Source organism: Gymnoscopelus microlampas, assembly GCF_963454915.1.
Source record: "Gymnoscopelus microlampas genome assembly, chromosome: 23".
Lineage (NCBI taxonomy): Eukaryota > Metazoa > Chordata > Actinopteri > Myctophiformes > Myctophidae > Gymnoscopelus > Gymnoscopelus microlampas.
Genome location: NC_139960.1, coordinates 18,713,747 through 18,737,622, shown reverse-complemented (window position 1 = coordinate 18,737,622; position 23,876 = coordinate 18,713,747). Strand labels below are relative to the sequence as shown.

General features: G+C 40.9%; 2 protein-coding genes across 2 annotated transcripts; both read left to right on the top strand.

Moving 5' to 3' along the window:
• Positions 1 to 714: 714 nt before the first annotated feature.
• LOC311039810 (C-type mannose receptor 2-like) lies at positions 715 to 6,509 on the top strand. The gene is made up of 10 exons (XM_084049799.1): positions 715 to 743; positions 988 to 1,067; positions 1,250 to 1,525; positions 2,007 to 2,145; positions 2,273 to 2,385; positions 2,628 to 2,969; positions 3,582 to 3,935; positions 4,464 to 4,652; positions 5,162 to 5,533; positions 6,268 to 6,509. Exons 2-10 carry the CDS (start codon positions 1,034 to 1,036, stop codon positions 6,279 to 6,281), a joined length of 1,833 nt encoding a protein of 610 aa, XP_083905925.1. The 5' UTR covers positions 715 to 743; positions 988 to 1,033; the 3' UTR covers positions 6,282 to 6,509.
• Positions 6,510 to 7,613: 1,104 nt separating this feature from the next.
• Positions 7,614 to 22,361, top strand: mapk11 (mitogen-activated protein kinase 11). Its single transcript, XM_084050367.1, has 12 exons — positions 7,614 to 7,830; positions 14,023 to 14,152; positions 14,279 to 14,337; positions 15,674 to 15,785; positions 18,086 to 18,115; positions 18,887 to 18,934; positions 19,031 to 19,145; positions 19,563 to 19,634; positions 20,105 to 20,184; positions 20,432 to 20,510; positions 21,023 to 21,196; positions 22,107 to 22,361. Exons 1-12 carry the CDS (start codon positions 7,718 to 7,720, stop codon positions 22,178 to 22,180), a joined length of 1,086 nt encoding a protein of 361 aa, XP_083906493.1. The 5' UTR covers positions 7,614 to 7,717; the 3' UTR covers positions 22,181 to 22,361.
• The last annotated feature ends 1,515 nt before the right edge of the window (positions 22,362 to 23,876 follow it).

Sequence of the window (23,876 nt, the reverse complement as noted above, 5' to 3'; positions counted from 1 at the left end):
GGCTTCTGGGTGTAAACTTATTCATTCCCTGACATACGGTATATATTTATTTGTTAGACTGTAGGCTACAGACATTCATTCAAAGACCCGTTGATGATATTTTGAGCCAGAAACTAAAATTAACGATTTTAAATGATCCATCTTGTTTTGGTTTTTACTTTTGGCTGAACAACCTTTCAACCTTGCTGCCATTGCTGCTATGACGCCTGAATTTCCCAGAATCATTAAGGTTTATATTAGGAGTCTATTGGAACCATGGGATTTGCATGTGGCTATGTATAGGAGGAGAAAGACTGGAGGAGTTTTGCATTTGCAAAACATCTCTTACAGTACTGTATGTTCCTTTGTATCAAAATCATATGAACAAATATTTCAACCAAATGTAATGTGTGCTCTGACTGCTCTCACCTCATTCCCACTGTATTTCTTTGAAACAAACACACACACACACACACACACACACACACACACACACACACACACACACACACACACACACACACACACACACACACACACACACACACACACACACACACACACACACACACACACACACACACACACACACACACACACACAGTATTGCATTACACCTGTACAATAATATTTCTTGAACTTGACATCAACCCACTGTGGGAGGAGACAACATCATCATATTAACTTATGCTGTCTGCAGATAGCTATTTATATTTCCCTGCCCTCTGTCGAGGCTGGAGGGACAATAACTATCTATCATTTGGGTAGGTACATTTTTTGCTCTTGTGAAACATGTTCAATTAATTTCCAAGATAGACTAATTCAATCCAGACTTGAACAAACCTGGGTATTAATATCAGAATGTAAAAATTGTAACTTCTTATAGAGGTTTTGTTTTTAGATTATGCTCAGAATTGGTGTACTACAGCTTTGGAAGTCAAATGCTATTTTTTTTTGTTATTTCTATAATACAGTGATTACATTATTATTATTTCTCTTACGAAACAGACATAAACGACCATCTAATAGTGACAGTAGTCCTTATTCTATTACCATGGCAAAGTTGATCCCACTACTTTTGCTGCTGGGTAAGTGAGTGTGTTTTCATTGTTAGGTTGGTTGTTGTGTGCATAGAACTAAGAAGGTTCATATGTATAAAAGCAGTTACTCCATGCAAATTATCAAGTATTTAGCATAAGGGGGAATTATATTTTTGGGAAACCACACTTTTGTGTCATGGTACAGTGACTGGCAACCTTATTTTCTTCAGCATCCCAGTCTTCCCTCATGTTGGGGATTGATAGGCCTATACCGGTACTTGAGGGTAGAAACATTACTCTCGTATGTGGACTTGGAGAGGGCACGTCCTGGAGTAGAAGTTGCTCTGCTCGGTGTGACAACAATGTGTTGCTCGAGGGAGCCATAGGCAATGAGATGACCAACGACAATGACTTGACCATTTACAATCTTAAGCACGAGAACAGTGGAACTTACTGCTGTTGCAAAGACACAAATCAACAAATATATGTTCTCAAAGTAGTAAAGGGTAAGTGATGCGTGATGTAGATTTTCTGTGATATGTTATGCAAGGAAAAGCTATTTTCCTCTTCATATTCATATTGGCTATCACTAATATGGTACATTTGTCGTACAGCATTTTTTTAAATTATTTAAATGCTAGATATCTCTCATACAGCATTGTCTTTCACGTCAAAATAATTGTGAACGGTTGCCAAAACATGATCACACATATCATGAATATATTATATAAATTATTGTATTATTATTATATATTATTGTAACATAGCCCTCGCCATTAACCCACATGGTTATGACAAAAACGTAACGCCATGCAACCCTGAATGCCAAGATAACATATGACAAATATTAAGTAAGCAGCATTTTCATATAGGGTATGTTATAGGCTCCCTTCCAAAATTCATCTGTTTAAAAATGATTTTGTCCTTTCTCTGTAGTTTTGCTAAAAATCTGTTACATTTCTGAATGTCCATGTTTGTGCAAATCAGAGTGCAGCAGGGAATTCCTCCATGGTGTAAAACTTGATGGTAACGAGCTGCTTTCTGAACATATTGGAAAAAATTGGCCAAAATGGAGTTGCAGAAGAAACTGTACCAATAATCCAGCATGTCAACATTTCACATACAAGTAAATATACAAAACATTTACGTATTATACCTACTGAACAGAATGGTTATGGTATTACATTTAATCATCTACGTATATGTGCTGTTTATTTTCTCCTCCTCCTTCTTCATCCTTCTATTTTCCATAGACGAGATAATCGTGATTGCAAGCTCAAAAACTCAACCGTTGGGAATCCTCTGAAGATTGAACATGAAAAGGGAGTCGTTTCAGGATACTCGCTGAACAAATGCCATGGCAAAGGTGACTTCTGTTTAAGTTTCATGTTATAAGATGGTGTTTTCTTTCCATGACCATTTTTGAAAGACAATGTCAATGTGAAGATGTACAGTAATTGAGGGAAAGGGACTTAATTACTATCCTACTAATGATCCAACTAATCCAATTAATTTGTTCCTACTTAAAATTGTTCTAATTTGTCCTTGCAAAGCAATGAATACTCACATTTCCTCTTTTGTTCCAATATCAATTGAACTAAAAAACAGTACTGTATCCAGCCAAGAAATATACAGTGGTGAATGAGATGAAAAACTGGACAGAGGCAACAACATACTGTGAAACACACTACTCAGATCTCTCTGTCATACACAATAAGGCAGACTGGAATCAATCCAAAGCAGCATTGAATAGTTTCACAGATCCAGTATGGACTGGTCTCCAAAGACAAGACTCAATATGGCGGTGGTCAAATAAGGAGCACTTCTTTTACTTGAACTGGCAACCTCAGTATGGTAGCTGTGGGCAGACTGGACACAAATGTGCATTTGATGGATCTTACTGGCAGCCACAGCCATGTGACAGTATGATGTTCTATGTGTGTCAAAACGGTATGACCTTCTATATTCTATTCTATATATCGTTACTGTTGGGCAGAAGCCTTTTATCTCCATATTTCAACTTTTTATATATTTTATCATAGATATATTTTATCCTATTTTATATCATAGAACTTCATCAAAATCATAGCACAAAAGTAGTGAAAATAGCAGATTACAAGCTCAAAGTATGTCGCAATGTGTTGTGAGCTTGTAGATCAGCTATTTTCACTACTTTAAAATGTTTTAAAATCATAATAAAAGAGGGACGGTTTTGGACATACAAGGTTTCCACCCGACAGAAACGATATATACTGTACATAATATACATATACACACACACACATACAGTATATATATTGTCAGTCACTGTTGTATATATATTGTCATTGTCAGTCACTGTTGTTTAGCGCTAGATAAACCACTGGTTCAGTTATCACATCTGACACTGTTTGTCATTAAATCTAGACAGATTGTATATAAATAAAGAAAATAGAAAGAATCATGAGATCTCACATTTTGGGATGTGAAATGTTCAGTTCACAGTCAAATCAAAGTTCCTTTGCAAAAGTATTGATACAGTCACAAGTAATGAGGAACAATTTGTTTCACATTCACTTTAAGTTACTCATGATGACAATGGAGGGACAGTGAAGCAATACATCCTACATGAAGAGTTGAAGACACAAACAGACGCAGTTGGAGACTGTCAAAGTACAAAGGGGGGAGATCTAGCAAGCATCACTAACAAGAAGGAGCAGGAGGCCTTTGATGAGGTCAGCAAAGGGCTATGGTGCTGGATTGGCCTGAAGTGTGTGCCCGAAACCAGCACTTGGCACTGGTCCAGTGGAGAACCATTTCCTCCCGTGAATGATGAGATAAATAGTGATGATACAGCAGACTGCATGATTATGAACCCTGATGGTAAACTGAAGGCAGAAGAGTGTACCAGTCTGAAAGCTTTCCTGTGCTACGGAGGTAGGCTATACAGTTGTGTGAGAGACAGTGGTGTAAAGTAACATTTACTTAAGTACTGTACTTAAGTAACATTTGAAAACTATTTGAAAACTTTTTTTTTTTTTACTAGTTGCTTTTCAGTTATTAAGAAAAATACATTAACCACTTTAGCTCTATTTTATACATCGGCTATTTGAAAATAGCCGATCTACAAGCTCACAACACGTCGCATCGCGACGCGTTGTGAGCTTGTAGAACTGCTATTTTCAAACATTTTAGTACTTTTACTTTTGGTACTTTAAGTACATTTTGATGTCAATACTTTTGTACTTTTACTCAAGTAAAGTTTTGAATTCTGGACTTTTACTTGTAACAGAGTATTTCTATATTGCAGTATTGGTACTTTTACTTAAGTAAAGAATTTGAGTACTTTTTCCACCACTGCTGAAACGGTTCTCAAAAAGTTGCAGTATCCATATTGCATTTTATAGTGTTCTGGCCCAGATAAATGTATGGGTATGAAACGATGTCCTCGCCCTTCTGATGCAGAACGACGCACCGTTGACAACACCACGGACGTCCTGACCACTGAAGCCCCCTCCACTGAGACCCCCACCATGCCCCCCACAACTGAAACCACCTCCAGTGAGACTGTGGCTTCATCTGCTCCGCCCTCAGCCTCCACGTCCCCTACGTCTCCCCACACTCAAAACACATGCTCACCATGCTTATCAAACGGTACAATGACCACCACACAGTAAAATCCTCACTTTAACTCTGAGTGAGGATTTTACTGTGTAAAGTTACTTAGTGTAACCCAGTGTTCCTACATAATTTTCTATCTAAGTTGGTGTGGTTGAATGGACAATTACTGACGTTTAAGAAAGCTTTACTTTTAATTTATTCTCCCTGTGGGGCCTCTAGGTTAATTGGATTAAGGAATGACATGAATACAAGGCACAACTGCAAACGTGTATAAAATAGACAGAGAATAGAGAGAATCAATCGAGCTAACAGAATTTGCCTATTTTCTACTATAAATTAGCATACAAAATGTTGTCACTGACGCTGCTTTGTTAGTATTTATTGTGTGTGTGTGTGTGTGTGTGTGTGTGTGTGTGTGTGTGTGTGTGTGTGTGTGTGTGTGTGTGTGTGTGTGTGTGTGTGTGTGTGTGTGTGTGTGTGTGTGTGTGTGTGTGTGTGTGTGTGTGTGTGTGTGTGTGTGTGTGTGTGTGTGTGCGCACCAGGCAACTTACATTTCTACAAAGATCCTATGGACTGGATGCATGCTCTGAATGCATGCATGGAGCGTGGAGGCAGCCTGGTGCACATCACCAATGACAGTGTGCAGGAGGAGGTGAAGCAGCTCTTGACAGACCCAAGTATTCCAGCAAATGTGTGGGAGGCCGGTGCATGGATAGGCATGGAAAGAAACATATTTGGCTGGGAATACCCCTGGGAATGGGACTGGGTCAGTGGAGCACGAGTGGACAATCTGGAGGCCCACCGGCATGGAAGCTTCCCTGCTGACGTCTACACCAAATGCTGTGGAAAGATCACCAGTGACCTGAGGTGGCTGGATGAATGCTGCTTCCACATGCTACCATTTATCTGTCAAGGTGGGTTGTTGAGCATGCTGCTGACAGTGATTCTGATTCTTATCTGATTCTATAAAGGTTTTACGTTTTAAACAATTTACTTAAGGGGGCAAATTCATTCACATAATTAAAGCTTAATTAATGATGAATTAATGATGAACTAGGCATGTAGTGCTGTGAAATAAAGTCCATATTACACTTGACTTGGTTAAGTCATATAGTGACTGACTTCACCATTAGTTAATGGTGAGGACCAGGAATTAATGATGAGTTCATGAGAAATTCATGATGAATTAATGTAGTTCATCATTAATTCATGATGAATTAATTACGTTATGAATTCCCCCCTCAAGTAAAGTGTTACCCTTTTAAATCTGCGTACAAATGCAGAACTGCCATTGCTGTAAACCGTTAATTGGTCCATTGGAGTGAGTGAACAGAGTTGTTGCCATGCAGACTCTCTTTCCAGTAGGCTACTCATATCATTTTCCATTACCTTACAAAACATATATATGAATTTAACCACTTTTTTATGAGCATGTAGGCTATAGGCAAATACTTTACATGCCATATAGGCTATAGCCTACCTATTGCAGTAACCCTATGTAGCCTATTCCATAGTATTCAGGTAGCATATTCAATTGAATTATTATAGTCAATTTAATAATATCTTATTGACATTTAATAGGCTACTTTTAAGAATAGCAGCAATGCTATGTTTTGTTGTGACTAATTCTGTGTCCCTTTACCAACAGGAGGCATACACTAGATGGTGCTGCTGCTACATGCCGTTTATACTGCAGTGGAACAGAACTCAGTTGGTTAATGTTGGATCACACACACACACATTCAGTTTGGTTTTAACTTTTTTTGATATGCTTATTTCTTTTATAGTTCATTTTAAAAGTATATGTTTTAATTTCAAGAAACTTCAAGTATAAGGCCCGCATAGCTTACCTCTCTTTCATACAGATATACAGGTTGACTTGACTTATTGGTTGTTCGTGGAAATAATTCTGAAAAAATAAATTATATTTACAATCACTCTAGGCCTATACTTTCTTTTAGATGGATTATGATGGTCCTTATTATTAGGGGGCCAAGCACTTAGTGCAGTGGTGAAGTGACGAATACAGAAACCCACAACCATTGGCCAAAGGGTGGCGCTATAGCACTAAATTGAAAATGCAAACTTTGAACAGGTATAACTCAGGTATAACAGAAGTTTGTACGTGAGAAAATGAAGCCCCCATGAGCCAATGAATATTGTATAATAAAGAGACTACAACACTAAGTTTGAAATCTGCATTATAAGCAACGCAATACAGAGACATTACAATATCCACAATGTCTCTCAGCACTCTGCTCAGCTGTTTAGAATGCTCATTTGTTAATTGCATGGGCTGCTTTGTCTCAAGTTCAATCTATTCTGTTTCTATGGCTTATTGTATGTATTGTATATTGCGTTTTTAATATTGCCTATGCATTCCGTGGCCCCCGTATCCTGCTTGAAGCTATATTTATATTTGTTATTATTATTATTATTATTATTATTATTATTGGCATTTAGGACTACTAGTTTCCTACATACTACATTATATGCTGTATTTTCATAAATATAGTCTATAATATAAACATGCATTGCAGTATATCTTTATATTTGCTGCAGTCTAAACTAAAGGGTGCTGTTAGTTATTGTTTTTCAAAACGTTTTTTGTTAAATAGTTAATCATTGCAGTGTTTGTTCAGTATAACAGGGGTTTCTAGAGTAAAGAGAATCAATTTATCATCTTCAATTTCATATGGTTCCAATTCCATTTTTGTCTAGCCTACTCACTTATTTTCATAATTCCAATTTCACTTGTTTATCCGGTAGCCTATGTCTGACAAGCTTTCTAAAAAGGGGCTTAAACTGTATTTGAATATAGTTCACTTGAGAGAGAGGGGGGGGGGGGGGAGAGAGAGAGAGAGGGGGAGGGGGGGATAGAGAGAGGTGGAGGGAGAGAGAAAGAGAGAAAGAGAGCGCGAGCGCGAGCGAGCGACAGACACCGGCTGCCAGAGTGAATCGCTCTGTGTGTGTGTGTGTGTGTGTGTGTGTATGTGTGTGTGTGTGGAGTCCATGCATGCATTGCAGTCGTAGACAGTGTGCAGCCGGCTGCTAGTATCTGGAGTGTATAATATCTGCTGCATCATTCGGGCTGAAACATGTCTGCCAGACCGGGCTATTATCGCCAGGAGCTCAACAAGACGGTGTGGGAGGTTCCTGAGCGGTACCAGAACCTGACTCCCGTGGGTTCGGGGGCCTACGGCTCCGTATGGTGAGTTACGGCTAATATACAGCCTATTGGCGGAGAGAGGGGCGAGGCTGCTGCTGTCGAGATATATCCTGCGATAAACCATATCGCTCATAGAAATGTTAGATTGTTAGATTAGAGGCTAATTACGAGAATCCCGATGCAGGCCTGAAAGACTAAACATAATTGCAACTAGAAAAAGTACTCCTCGGAGCACAGGTCTCCGCCAGGGCAGGTATGTTATTGTGGGCCAGCAATGTTGATGGAATATGAAGAATGGGACAGATCCGTCTTGATCACATGACTATAGAGATAATGTGTACCGATTTGCATGATGTTTGGACCAAATCTGTAGGAGTAATATAAGAAAATGTGTTTTGCAAAATGAAGCCCCCTGGTGGCGCTATAATAGGGCAATGTCAAAAGGGTGGCATTTTTTCCTCAATGTGCGAATGTGCGTGCAAAGTTTCATCACATTTGGATGCTTTGTTCATGATTTTAGGCATTTTGTTCAAAACGGGCCACTCCTGCAAACGTTGGATGTCAATCTTAGCCAATCAGGATGGAATATGAAAAATTTAACCGATTTGTCTTGATCACATGACTATAGAGATCATGTGTACCGATTTGTGTGAAATTTGGATAAAATCTGAAGGAGTAATATCAAAAATTGCGTTTTACATAAGTTGGCCTCCTGGTGGCGCTATATAAGGCAGATGTGAAAAATGCAGGTCAAAGGTTTTTCATTGGCCTCTAGGGAGTGCGCATACAATGCAGTTTTACGCAGATCGGTGCAGTTTTAGGTAAAAACTCAAATCGGCCTATTATAGCGCCATCATGAGGCTGATTTAAAAAAAATCTAGTGGCATTTCTTCCTCAGCCTAGTGGGAATGTGCGTGCAAAGTTTCACAAAAATCGCACGCAGCGTTCATTATTTGAGGCATTTTGTTCAAAACGGAGCACTCCTGCAAACTTTGGAAGCCAATCTTAGCCAATAAGGATGGAATATGAAAAATCTGTTTCGTTTATTGACAGTAGAGATACTTTGTACCGATTTGTGTGATTTGTTTTGGACAAAATCTGTAGGAGTAATACTGAAAAATGTGTTTTGCAAAAATCGACCTCCTGGTGGCGCTTATAAAAGGCCGATCTGAAACATTTGGGGCAGAGGTTCTGCTCTGGCATCCAGGAGTTCGCTGCCATCGGCCAAACGGTACCGGAGATTAGCTGGTCTCACACACACACGCACACACACCCACACTCACACACACGCACACTCACGGACGGACAGACAGGATGCAAAACATACATCTCTGCCACGCCTTCGGCCTGGCAGAGACAATAAACATTTATCTGAAAGGACTCGTCTGTTCTTAAGATGTAACTTTGATGTTATTACATTAAGCCTATTTTATGCTTTTTACGCTGAAACATGCCGGGTCATTGTTTGGAGAGAAAAAAGTCCTATAGGCTACTGTATAGCCTTTACACTGGAGGCTACATAACAGATCATATATACGGTACACAAACAATACATAGCTATATCTGTCTAGACTTCAATCAGACGATTGGCGTCATCGATAAAACAGTCGGTGCTGAATGAGATTGAATTTGGCTTCAGGCTTTGTAAAGAGCCCTTTTCTACATTCTTAATGTTAAGCTCATATAACAGGAACAACTCCAGAGAGGTGTTCATTATTGGCAGATCTTTCACTGGCAGGAGCTCATGGGGGAGGGGAGGCTATATGTCACGTTCGAAAGGGGAACGGGCAAACCTCCCTTCCTGGCTGGGACCGAGGAGGCAGAATAATGCCAGATTTATACTTGGTTCTACGACCGCGTGACTCTCTGACATTAAGTGATTTTCAGTTCAAATAAGGTAGCCCAATATCCCATTGGAGCAAGAATGTCCTCTACATTACAGCAGTGGTTATTGACCTTTTCAGGCTGCGACCCCCCAAAACAATCCTATTTGAACTGGGGACCCCCCACCCTGATAAGCACTTGGAATTGTAGGAGTTGAGGCAATACATTTAGTTAAAATTCGTGAAAATTGCAGATCTACAAGCTCACAACGCCTCGCAACGGGAGGCGTTGTGAGCTTGCAGATCGGCTATTTTGATAATGCCTTTTTCTTATATAATTTGAATTGGCCAATGTTTGACCAGTTTTTTGATTACTTTTGATGCAGTAATGGTCTTTTTTCCTTTTCCCCTTTTTTTCTGGTATTAAAAAGGTCTTAGGAGTCCTAAAATTGTCACTTCACTGTCATCTGGGGACCCCCCCCCAAAAAAAAATCATGTAGAGACCCCCAGGTTGAGAACCACTGCATTACGTGACAAATTTTTACCAGATTTCAAATCCATCAAATTATATTTATCACCATCGACAACAACCCGCCTCAACTTCCTTTCTTTTCTGTAGCCTTGGCCTGATATGGCTCCACTTGCAGACATGTTGTAATGCTGATTTATTTTTTATTTTGGACCGCTCCGCTGTTGCCCAGAGAGATCCCGTTGCCATGGCAAGGCGTCATGGTGATAAGCAAGTCTGTCAATATATTAATCCACGTGTCCATAGGTACACACGTCAGATCCCTGCGAGAAACCCCCTTTTTTCAAGGGATTCAAAGTTCCAGCTCTCAGACAGAATTACACGTTCTAACTCACATGAGGAACTTGTTCACAACTGGGGTGTCATTGGAAGAAGTGAGCATGTTTAAGACATGTCTCAATGACCAGACTGTGTGGGATTTGCTTCCACACCATCGTGCTGAGCAATGTCTCATGGATGGAGGCACGAGGCACCACCAGAAAGAAAAAAACATGATTAGATCACATGTGTTGGAAACAGATACTGATATCTGTCTGTTCCTTTGAACTGAAAAAAGCTGGACGGCACTATGAATACACACATACCATTATAGCTTATTTTAACCTCTGGAATGGATCATTTTGAACCAGAGGTTTCTCACTTATCTTGCCTCCGGTCTGTCTCTGTTTCTTTGTCTCTCTATTTCTGCACTTCCACTCTCTCCTTCTCTCTTCATCTCTCTCTCTCGCTTGCACACAGACAGACAGACAGACAGACACCCCACCCACACCATGGTGGCCTGCCCATGCATTGTTGTCGTCGCTGAGCTCCAGCTATTGTCACTGACTTTCTCATGGAAAGACTGATTGATTAGCAGATGGCTGGGGGATGGGGCTGACATTGGGGTTCATGGTGGGGGGGGGGGGGGGGAGGGGGCATGTTTTGTTAGAGGGTGGGGATATCTGCAGGGTCCATGCAGGGTCATGAGGGAAGTCTTACATCTGAAGGTGCACAGTTACAACAGTCTCTGATCTCAAGTAGAACCTCCATTATTCTCCTGGTAAAGACTCCTGAGATTGCAAGCCTGAGCTGAGGTCAAGGATGAGACAAGCGTATATACCATGCTGTATAGCCATAAAACCACCCCTGGTGTGTGGCTAGTGTGTCTGTGTGTTTGTGTAAGTGAGAGACAGACAGACAGACGGTGTGTGAGACAGCCCCGACAGACAGAGAGAGAGAGAACTTTCTGAGTGATTTATTGTGAAATTTCCCTTTTAAATGTGGATGTTTCATAAGAACAAGCAGTAGGTCAGCATTGCCACATTCTTCTTGATTGTCCAATAACTTCTCTCAGCTTTCAGTCCGCAATCCCTGATCTTGAGTCGTCTCGTGCTGCATCATCTGTTTCCTGGAATGAAACCGGGCTGTTTTGACCAGCTGAGCTCAGATGGAATATCATGACTCGGTTATTGTTGTTTTTGTTGTTGTTGCTGCTGCTGCTGATGTTGTTGTTGTTGCTGATGTTGTTGTTGTGTTTGCCATTTTATTGGCACTTATCCAGAGTGAGCAGGTGTTGTAAGGGTTCAGGGTCTACATGTACAAATGCCTGCAGTGGAGACTGAACCTCAGACCTTTTCATCATGTATGGATTTCCTGGGACCCTTGTAGGCCTTACTGGGAGGGGTTTTGGGCCGTTGATGGCTAATTAGGTGGAATTGTAAATGGCATATTACCTCTGCTTTCTGTGACGGACTGATTACCACAGTACCATGTAAGAGATGGGGATGCAGCTATGCAGGACAAAGTGTGTGTGTGTGTGTGTGTGTGTGTGTGTGTGTGTGTGTGTGTGTGTGTGTGTGTGTGTGTGTGTGTGTGTGTGTGTGTGTGTGTGTGTGTGTGTGTGTGTGTGTGTGTGTGTGTGTGTGTGTGTGTGTGTGTGTGCGTGCGTGCGTGCGTGCGTGCGTGCGTGCGTGCGTGCGTGCGTGCGTGCGTGCGTTTGTCTCTCTCCCTCTGGATGAGGCCCAGTGGATGAGACCGACAGCAAATAGGATGCTCCACACATGAAATTGGATGCTGTGTTATTATAATACGAGTCATGAATAACAAGGACGTCACGACATGTTGAGCAGAGACACACTATGTCTAACCTGCAATTTGAGCAAGAAATGTTCTTCACCCTCTTCAAATGTCCTCTCCATACAGTCCTTATTTGTGCATATATAGTATTAGTATTAGCTAGCCTTTCCCTTAAATTAATCTGAATGCATCGTGTTTACTATTTGTAACCAAAACAAAAATAGGGCTCGCAACTCACTCAAGTACTTGAAAAAGACCGAAAGGGTCGAAACGTCGTATCTGCTGTCTGTTTGAATAAACCTTGGAGCATAAAAGAGTTGCGAGCCCTATTTTTGTCTCAGTATCACTGTTCATACAGTTAAAGCTCAGCACCAAAGAACGGAGGATGTGCGTTATTTGTTTTCCCTCTACTATGTGTAACTAGTCATAGGGATAGTGGGTCAAATCTTATGGGCACATGCAAATGATTGTTCTCAGCGCGTGTCAGTGTTCTTCCATCTGTGTTTGGCTGCTGAGCTCAGCTGACTCACCTCACATCAGATATTTGTTCTACCATAGATGCCCCCCCATCACACCCACTCATTCCTGTTTTGAAACCGGAGGTGCATTAAGGGCTGGGTGGTGTGTGTGCGCACGCGCGTGTGTGTGTGCGCACACGTGCGTGCGTGCGTGCGTGCGTGCGTGCGTGCGTGCGTGCGTGCGTGCGTGCGTGTGTGTGTGTGTCTGATACAAAAGAAGAAGATGGAAATCAATGCCGTGGCTAGCTAGAGTTGTGTTGTGTGGAGTTGCAGTCAGAGCCTTGTATGGACTATGGAGGGGTGTTTGTTATGAACAGACAACAGTGGCCTGGCTTATGTCAGGCGGAAGGATAGGAGACAGGCTGCCTGTTTGGCTACGGCCGTTCGGGGGGCATCTGGACAGGCAGCAGGTGCTTTGGAGGCAGGAAATAAAATAGATGCACTTTTAGCCCTGCAGAAAGACAGGCTATCTACTCATAAACTGGGCAAACACGTAATGATGGAGTAACATAATTGTGCTAAGTTTCGTAAGGTGGTAAGGGGAGGCGAGGACAAGCCAGTCCAGTCTATAATGGCATGGCGTAATGATGAGCGATGGATGAACTCTCATTCTTGCTCTACGTCGCCAAGCGTGTCTCATCTCCTTATTCAGACAGACATCCGCTTTTTCTATCCTGTTTCACTTCATGCTTCGTGTTTGCCGGTTTCGGTAGCATTTCTCAATCACTTCTCCTTCCTGTTTGTCTCCAGGCAGCGAGAGGGCTTTGATAGATGTAGGACTCTTAAGTGTTCGACAAACCGGGCCGTGCTGAAAAAGGCACAGGCACAATAAAGGCAATGCTCGCCCTATGCAATGTGGAATGACATATCCATTTAAAAAAAGCCAAATTAAGGGCTCTTCAACCTGAGGCCGATTCTACAAATGTCTTGTTTTCAGATAAACGTAATGTTTCTATATCTGTGGTGCTCCAACTTGTTCATGTCAGGGACCCCCAAAATTATATGTATTTGGCCGCGGACCCCCCCCCCCCCCCCCCCCGATATCAACATAATTTGTTCCAGGTTCCAGATTTGAGTTAAAAATGTTTGCTTTGAAGTTTGCACACATTTTCAAAAAAATAGCAGATCTACAAGCTCATAGCTTGTATATGAGCTTGTATATCTGCTATTTTTGAATAGCCAAAAGTGTAAAATAATGCTTTTTTAGCTCAAATCTAAAAATGACACAGATGCGTTCCCGGTCTTAAAGGGTTAATATGCATCACCAACCATCATATCTCACTCTCTCTCTCTCTCTTCCCTCTTCTAGTTCAGCCTACGACGTGCGGTTACGACAGAAGGTTGCGGTGAAGAAGCTGTCCCGGCCCTTTCAGTCGCTGATCCATAGTCGCCGTTCATACCGGGAACTCCGGCTGCTCAAGCACATGAAACATGAGAACGTTAGTATGATGAGCTTCATGAAAAATCACTAACAGACAGACAGAAAGAAAGAAAGAGGGAATGGTCTGTGGTTGAGTACTGTAGCTCTTATTGATAAGCTCTTCTTCTGCTCTCTGTCTTCACAGGTCATAGGGTTATTGGATGTCTTCACCCCCGCTGCAGCATTAGAGGACTTCAATGAAGTGTAAATGTTTTATCACCAAATTGATGGGTTTAATACAGTGTTGATTTTGACAGCAAATTTTGATTTAGTTTTAGTCATAGTCTTTTGAATAAAATTCCATTTAGTTTTAGTCATATTTTAGTGACCTGAAATGTTTTACTTTTTGTCTAGTTTTAGTCGACTAAATATCATGAGATTAAAGTCGACTAAATCAACAGTTGATTTAGTCGACTAAAATGTGTTTTGGCGGTGCCTTGATGGCGTCGTAATGGCTGATTTTACACTTGGTTGCGTGCTGAAAATAGCCGATCTACAAGCTCACAACGCGTCGCGCTGCGACGCGTTGTGAGCTTGTAGATCTGCTATTTTCAGAGCACAACACTCGAGCGTAACCAAACATAAAATTACTTGTCTTTTAGTTCCACTGGATCTCTTCTCCACTAGTCCCTCACTAACATTTTAGTCTAGTTTTTATTTGTTGACGAAATTGTCAATATATTTAGTCTTAGTTTTAGTCATCATAGCTTAGTTCTTTTTTTTTTTTTTATTGTCAGTGAAAAAATATAGTCGACGAACATTTTTCGTCATAGTTTTAGTCGGCGAAATCAACACTGGTTTAATAGCCATGTGGCTACCTCTTGAGACTTGTCCCCAACAGTTCTATGCTGGGCGATATACAGACAAAATCAAATATCGCAATATCTTCTTTTTTTTTTACCAATTACATTGATATGGATGGATCACTCAGTTTGAAGAACTATTATGTTCAGGAAAATGGAGCCCTTGACTGTAAGGTAACCTTTAAGACCAGGACAGGACAACATATCATGATATTACTGATAACCAAAATCCGAGATTATGTCTAGTCTCGTATCACAATATCCATATTGCATCAATATATCAACCCTCCTCTCGTCCCCAAACCATCATTTTGCTTTCTGAGGGGCAGATGGTGACGGTGATAATTAACCCATTCAATCCAGGAACGCATCTGTGTCATTTTAGATTTCTTTGGCTATTAAAACATTTTGAACATTTGTGCAAATCTTTGAATATATGTTTTTTAAAGCGAACATTTGTAAAACATTTTGTTCCAGGGACCTCCAGAAGCAAAGATTTGAGTTACAAATGTTCGCTTAAAAAAATACGTATTACAAGATTTGCACACATTTTCACGATTTTTCAAAAATGGCTCATAGCGCGGCACTCGTGAAATCTAAAATGACACAGGTGGTTCCACAGGTTGGGAACCACTGTTCTAGAGGAGTTTCAAGCTGTGAAAACTTCTGAGGGTTGGCATGGCAACATGGCCATGCACCATTCTAATGAAGTCCCTCCTCTCTCCCTTTTATTCCAGTTATCTAGTGACCAACCTGATGGGGGCGGACCTCAACAACATCGTCAAATTCCAGCGGCTATCAGACGAGCACGTACAGTTCCTTATTTACCAGCTCCTTCGAGGCCTCAAGGTAGTTTACCTCTCAGTGCCAACTAGACGATTCATTAATTGTCACACAAATGATTGCAATCAACGATTTAATTATGTTTTTGTCGTTGAACACTCGGAACATTAGGATAAAAAATTACATTTCTGTTTGGCTTTGAAGTTGCACAGGGCAGATATGGCAAATAACCTAAATATACAAAGAAATGACTGACATATTTAATAACTGTACTTTCAAAAAAGCATTAATAGTGGAAATAGCCGATCTATAAGCTCACAACGCGTTGCGATGCGACGCGTTGTGAGCTTGTAGATCTGCTATTTCCACTATTTTTTTAAATGTTTGAAAATATTTGAACATTACTCAATATGGAAACGATTATGCAAAATAATTGTGATTATCTCAAATACTTGCGATTAGGCAACTATGTAATATTTGTGACAGGCCCAGTACTAAACCTAATCTTTATGATCACCACGTACAGAGTATATACCTGGTTCTCCACCTTTTTTAATTTCAAAGACCCCCATTACTCTGTTACGGAGTTACAGACCTGTAATGGTCAATTTGGAACCCCCTCAAGGAACGTTGAGGGTCCCTGTACCCCACTTTGAGAACCATTGACCTAATGGTTTTGCACCCCAATTAAATTATTCACAGATTTCCTTTCAAAATGCCATGTGTCCATTTCCGTAAAAACATATGTTGTAGTAACAAAGAAGCGGATGCTGCATGCTATCTCAAGCTTTGTTGACTAGAATGTTATTATTTATAAACATTAAACCCACCCAGAATCTTTCCCTTCCACCCTGTGTAGATCGAAACTTGGTCTTATCTTAATAGTTCTAGTTTCTCTAGTAAGCTTGATAAAGTGTGCAGGCTTATTTATTCCTTCTCTTTTAAACCCCCTGCACTAAACAAAAGCCTATTTCTGCAGTGTGTGCAGAAGTGTTATGTTTTGGAGGGGAAAGGAACTGGTTGGAATAACGTGTTCCTTCCACGCTCTACGTCCAACCGGGGAAACTTTCCCCTGTCGGGTGATAAGAAGGCTTGTTAGCTCTCATGCATTGAAGGAGGCATGAGCTCGGCTCTGAGCTCTCCCTAGGTTGGCAGAGGGAGTGTAGTGCCCATGATTACTTAGACAATTGGCACTGGGTGAAAAAAATGGGGTTACAAAATCGTGGGATAAAAAAAGAAGTTTTTTTTGTTTGTAGTAAAACACAATATTACATAATTATAGTAGCTCAATATTTGATACATATGATTACATCCTCTAAAATGTTAACTACTACTTTGCAACTAAAGTGCTAAAAAAATATATCATTTTTAAAGGGCCATTCTCACCAAGCACTATAACATTAACGATAACTAACTATATCGTTCACCATTGTCTTTGTTATAGTTGTGGTGTGAACACCGCCATCCACTTCAGCTAGAACGATTTTTAAAACTATATTAGTTATCGTTATAGTTATTGTGCTTGGTGTGAACTGCCTTTTACTCCGTAATTATTTATTTTCCCCCCTCAAAACAGTGTCCTACCATGCATAAATATAACATGTAGCTATATGACATATTGTTAAATGTGCTTGCATGGCAACATGGCAGTGTTGATTTTGTCGACTAAAACTATGACGAAAAATGTTCGGCCACTACCTTTTTTCATTGACGAAAACTTAATAAAAACAAAAAAAAAAGTAAGCTATGATGACTAAAACTATGAATTTCGTCAACAAATAAAAACTAGACCAAAATGTTAGTGAGGGACGAGTGGAGAAGAGATCCAGTAGAACTAAAAGACGCTCGGGTGTTGCGCTCTGAAAATAGCAGATCTACAAGCTCACAACGTGTCACGCTGCGACGCGTTGTGAGCTTGTAGATCGGCTATTTTCAGCATGCAACCAAGTGTAAAATCAGCCTTTAAGACGCCATCAAGGCACCGCCAAAATACATATTAGTCGACTAAATCAACTGTAGATTTAGTCGACTCAAATCTTATGATATTTAGTCGACTAAAACTAGACTAACAGTAAAACCTTTCATGTGACTAAAATATGACTAAAACTAAATGGAATTAATTTTATTCAAAAGACTATGACTAAAACTGAATCAAAATTTGCTGTCAAAATCAACACTGCAACATGGAAAATAGTGCACTGGCCGCCTGCATAGTTTTACTGCAGAACAGACAAAGAGAGACCCCTTTTAGTCAATGCTGGAATGCAGTGTTGACCCTCCTTGTCTACTTTTTGTCCTCTCTCTCTCTCTCTCTTCTCCTCTCACTCCTCCCCCATCCCTCCATCCTGTGGTTCCTTCATGAACAGTACATCCATTCAGCAGGACTGATCCACAGAGTGAGTGGTGGCTTCTCTTCTCTTTGCAACTCCTTCTTTCCTAATATTAACTGCAACTTCCTTTTTTTTTTTTATTGCCCAAGAGCCACTAGTGACATATTTTTGAATCTCCTTTGACCCATTAAGACCTGAAGCCGATTCTACAAATGTCTTCTAAATACCAACAGTTTTCTGAAAAACTAAAAATGTTTCTATATCAGTGGTGCTCAAACTTTTTCATGTCAAGGACCACCAAAATGATATGTATTTCTCCGCCGACCCCCATCTCAAAATATTTTGTTTCAGGGACCCCCAGAAGCAAAGATTTGAGTTAAAAAGGCTTTAAAAGAATATATATATTCAAAGATTTGCACACATTTTCACAATTTTTCAAAAATAGCAGATCTACAAGCTCGTAGCGCGGCACTCTGTGCCGCGCTATGAGCTTGTAGATCTGCTATTTTTGAATAGCCAAAGTGTAAAATAATGCTTTTTTCAGCTAAAAGCAAAAAATGACACACAGATGCGTTCCAGGTCTTTATGGGTTAACCACTTTCAACCTGGCATCACTAGTTTGGGCATGTCATGATAATAACAGATCTACAAGCTCACAACACTTACCCGGGTGACACGTTGTGAACTTGTAGATCGGCTGTTTCTTCATGAATGCCGTGTAGATGGGAGTGATGGTACTGAAGTACATGCAAGAATAGACTTTATTCCTTCTCTTGTCTCTTTGACTTATAGCATAATGTCATTTTTATCTTTTGTCTGTTCTATTGTCCATGAAAGGACCTGAAGCCCAGTAATGTAGCCGTGAATGAAGACTGTGAGCTTAGGGTAAGACCACAGCGTCCATTGCAACCCCACATGCATTCTCCCTCCTAACCTCAAGAAAGGGTGTCAAGACTGACAAAACGTGTGTCTGTCCGACAGATCCTTGACTTTGGATTGGCCAGACAGACCGATGATGAGATGACAGGGTATGTGGCAACTCGCTGGTATCGAGCCCCAGAGATCATGCTCAACTGGATGCACTACAATCAAAATGGTAAGAGCTGTTCTGAAACAAGTGTGTAACAGTGTTGATTTTGTCGACTAAAAACTATGACGAAAAATGTTTGTCGACTACCTTTTTTCACTGCCACTAAATATATTGACAATTTGGTCAACAAATAAAAACTATACTAAAATGTTAGAGAGAGACTAGTGGAGAAGAGATCCAGTAGAACTAAGAGAAGTCATTTTATGTTTGGTTGCGCTAGGGTGTGCATGCTGAAAATAGCTAAAAACTAAAACATTTCAGATGACTAAAATATGACTAAAACTAAATGGAATTTTATTCAAAAGACTATGACTAAAACTAAATTTGCTGTCAAAATCAACACAAGTGTGTAATTACTGACAACACTCACTACTATCCATGTGTTGGTGTTTTGGTGATTAAAACATCTGGTGTCTGTTCCAGTTGATATCTGGTCGGTGGGATGCATCATGGGAGAGCTGCTGAAGGGAAAAGTCTTATTTCCCGGCAATGATTGTATCCTTAATTAATAATGACTTAGGAGAGAAAGAGAGAGAACGCTATGCTTTTCAACTTCTTTCTCACCAACACAACTTCTATTCTCCATAACTGCTCTCTAGACTAGAAGACCTCAATCGTAGATTTGCATTACAATCCCAGGGCCTTTCAGAAAAGGGAGGTGCACCAAAAGACAAGAGTGGATGAATGGGAAACGCTCACAATAGATTGAATTGTATAGCTTTTCACTATATCTAAACGCAGAGCTAAGATGAATTTGATTTACTGACGTCTGTGTTGCTGTGGGGACTTCTGGCATTCTAGAGAAGACCACTTGAAATTCAACGATGCTCGAGATCAGCAAGTCGAGAGTGTTGTGCCTTCAGTCAATCTCGTGTTACCATGTGACTAGCTAGTTAATGAGTCAGCGCTGCAAGCTAATGACTGAACTCTAAATCCTGCCTGCCCTTAACTCCTGCTGTCGTAAGATATCGACCAACTGAAGCGAATCATGGAAGTGGTGGGCACGCCCACCCCCGAGCTCCTGCAGAAAATCTCCTCTGAACATGTAAGAGAGGAATGAAGGTTTGAATGCACTGTGTGGAAGGGAAGAAAGATTCTGGAGATGTGAATGTTAAAGATTTTTTTTAAATACATGCTTTCCATGATGCCTGAACTAGTTTAATTGATTAGTTATTTGACTGATGAGGTTATAGTCTGTATGTGGGTGGCAAGGTGATTGACCACTGTATTGACTAACCATTTGACACCTGGCACTCCTCGCTGTCCCATGTGCATTGATCCCTGATTTGCAGGCTCAGAAGTACATCCAGTCTCTTCCCTTCATGCCCCAGCAGGACCTGGAGAAGATCTTTAGAGGAGCAAACCCCCTTGGTGTGTGAAATGCTATCAGATTTTTTTGGGAGAAGAACATTTGTGTGTGTGTGTGTGTCTAAAAGTCTGAATGTGTTACTCAAGTGCTATAATCTGACAGACATTGTTGGATTTAAACTGTTCAGTAGTGATGTGTCGGTCATGATCGATTCGTTCAAAAGAACTAGTTCTTTGCCGTGAACGAGCTCGTTCACTTTCTGAAACTGTTACGTTCACGCTGTCGTGCATGCCCCCATCCCCTCCCCCGTACACAGGGCGGGAGGTCGGGCTGTACGCGCGACGTAAAAAAAAAACGCTCCCGCGATGGTGTTTTACACTAGAAAATAGCGCTACTGAACGAGAACGTGAATCATTTGAACGAATCAGTGCCGTGAAGGAAATCGTTCGTTTACTGAAATTAACGTTTTTTCCCACCACTACTGTCCAGTTCAACACTGCACACTTTGAAAGATTATTCAAGTTTAAGATGAGCAGCCTTTCTGTGTCTCTCTGTGTGGTGATCTCTGCATTAGCTGTGGATCTACTGAAGCGCATGCTGGTTCTGGACTGTGACGGTAGGATCTCGGCCAGCGAGGCTCTCTCACACCCGTACTTCTCCCAGTACCATGACCCTGACGATGAGCCAGAGGCCCCTCCCTACGACCAGACACTGGAGAGCAAGGATCGCACACTGGAGGAGTGGAAGGGTGAGGGAGATTGGGATATAGCCATCAGTGTTGATTTCGATGCGTTGTGAGCTTGTAGAGATCGTGTAAAATCAGCCATTACGATGCCATCAAGGCACCGCCAACATACATTTTTGTCGACTAAATCAACTGTAGATTTAGTCTACTATAATCTTGATTGACATTTAGTCGACTAAAACTAGACAAAAACTAAAACATTTCAGATGACTAAAAATTACTAAAACTAAATGGAATTTTATTCAAAAGACTATGACTAAAACTAAATCCAAATTTGCTGACAAATTCAACACTGAATTATCCATCAAACAAAAATATATTTTCATTATTTTGCTATTTAGCCCTTTGACTATGACTCACTGACTGTATATTTGACATTACTGCTGCTGACCATTGTCCAAAGCATACCGTAGTTTGTTAATTTTAGAGGAAGCCGATTCCGTTCATTTCAGTACAGTATGAAAATAAACTACGTATAGACTTGAAACTTGCTTGAGATTAATCCAACAATAAATATCACTGCATGGTTATTGTTTGTCAATTATGTGATCATTGTGTTTGAATGCAATTTAAAGTGCAAATGATTGATTTGTAAAGTCCAGCCAAAACAGTCACTGGAGAAAATATTTATTTATGAACTTAATTCAAATCGCCATGACTTATTAACTGTGAAATTATATTTGGCCAACAATGACTCAAATTAGTTATTCAGGTATGTGCATAAGGTTTTAATGACTTTAGATCAAATGTAAACAAATGCTAAATTAATGGGGAAATGGTTTATGTTTATTGTATGATATGACATGTATTGACACTGGTATGGGCCTTTAGGATCCTTGGAAGGATTTTAAATCCTCTCTGCATATTCTGTAGCAAAACTAACAGTCGGTCCTTCCTCTTCACTTGTCGACAGAATTGGTTTTTGAGGAAGTGAAAGGCTTCAAGGCGCCCGTCAAGAAGACAGACAGCCTTCAGGTGGAGCCCTGAGCCTCTTTCTGCACTGCCCTGCCCTTTCTCCCAGAGAGAGAAGGACCATGCAGGGGTGTGGGAGGTGCAGAGAGACTATTCTGTTGGAGGTGACATTCCCCGGGCATGCCACCTTCCCTCCCTCTGCTCTGTGTGTGACAGTTTTATTTCTTTGATTGCCTATTATGAGTTTCTTTGAGGGGATGCGGGGGGGGGGGGGGTGGGGGGGGGATGCGGGGGGGGCTAGAGCATGGTTCAGAGTATGCACATTACAATTACAGGGTTTTGAGGGAGCAATCTAAGAAAGGCGGTCCCTATAGGCTCAATGCACAGCAGCCATTTTGGAGAGAAATTGGGCCTCTTCCTACTTCCTTCACAGGTGTTACCAATGATACCAATGAAGGCTCTGTTCCATTCTGGTCAAACAGAGTCAGGGTGCTGATATTGCGCATGTTGGCTCACTGGAAACGCTGCTACACCAGTGGGTCTCGAAGTGTGGTCCAGGGAGGACCCTCATGGTTGCTTGAGGGGGTTCCAAATGGCCCCTTAAAAGGTGTTTAACTCCGAGAGTTATGGGGGTCCTTGAAATTAAAAGGTTTGAGAACCACTGTGCTGCATGAAATGGAACAGAGCCTTCATTAGAATCATTGGTAAAACAAAAAAAAGTAAGGAAGAAGCCCAATTTCTTTTCAATATGGCTGCTGTGCATAGAGCCTATTGGTTCTACTTTCTCTAGATGGCAGACAAAAGGAGGAGGGTATCCTGTCCTCATGTATGATGCACATTTTGTTTACAGATAGAGGTTGCCAGGGTGTGAGAGAAAGAAAGTCGCACAAGAACGGGACTGGTGTTGGAAATGAGCTTTGGCTATATATTATACACGTGCACAGTACTCCAGGGGGGGTGCTCTCCATTCCGACATCTCGCCACTCCGACTAGTGGCTTCCGCGTGCGGTTAGGGTTAGGGTTAGGTATAGGGTTCGTAACGTTAACGTCGGAAAGGCGACATGTCGGAAAGGCGAAATGCACCCGTACTCCAGACACTGGTTCTGCAACTGTCAATTGTCAATGTTTCTCTGTACTGGCCCCTTACAAATAAACTAATCACCTATAACAACAACCTAGCCCAGTCCCAGATAGTTGACACAGACAGATGGCATAAGCAGTCATTACAATGGATTTTTTTAATGCTGTATATAGATTTCTATGTCAGAAACAATGTCATGTCACAAATCTCTACTTAGCAGAAGAGCTTAGCATAGTTAGCCTGCATAATCCTGCATGACAGTTGTGTGCATTTTATCACGCAGTATATTACTGATGCTACTGTACTTCCATTAAGACTGCTTATTGCATCTGCCACAGTATTGTAAAGACGGCTTTATGATCGACGGTCAAACAAGGCAATGCCAAGAACTGTGACCAATGTTTTAAGATGTTATATGTTTATTTTGTGTGTGTGTGGGGGGGGTGGAGGGGGGCAAACAAACATAACAAACCCTTTTTTCTTCAGATGATAATAATTCGGGGGCAAACAAACAAAACAAAACCTTTTTTCTTCAGGCGACAATAATTCATATCTGCATCCAAGACAAATACCTATTTGACAAGTCTATTCTTCACTAAAAACCTAGCTTGACATATATCTGCTGTTAATAGCACTCGCTTCTGATAGCCATTCATCACCTTTTGTCTCAGCGCTGTGCTGTGCAAGGAT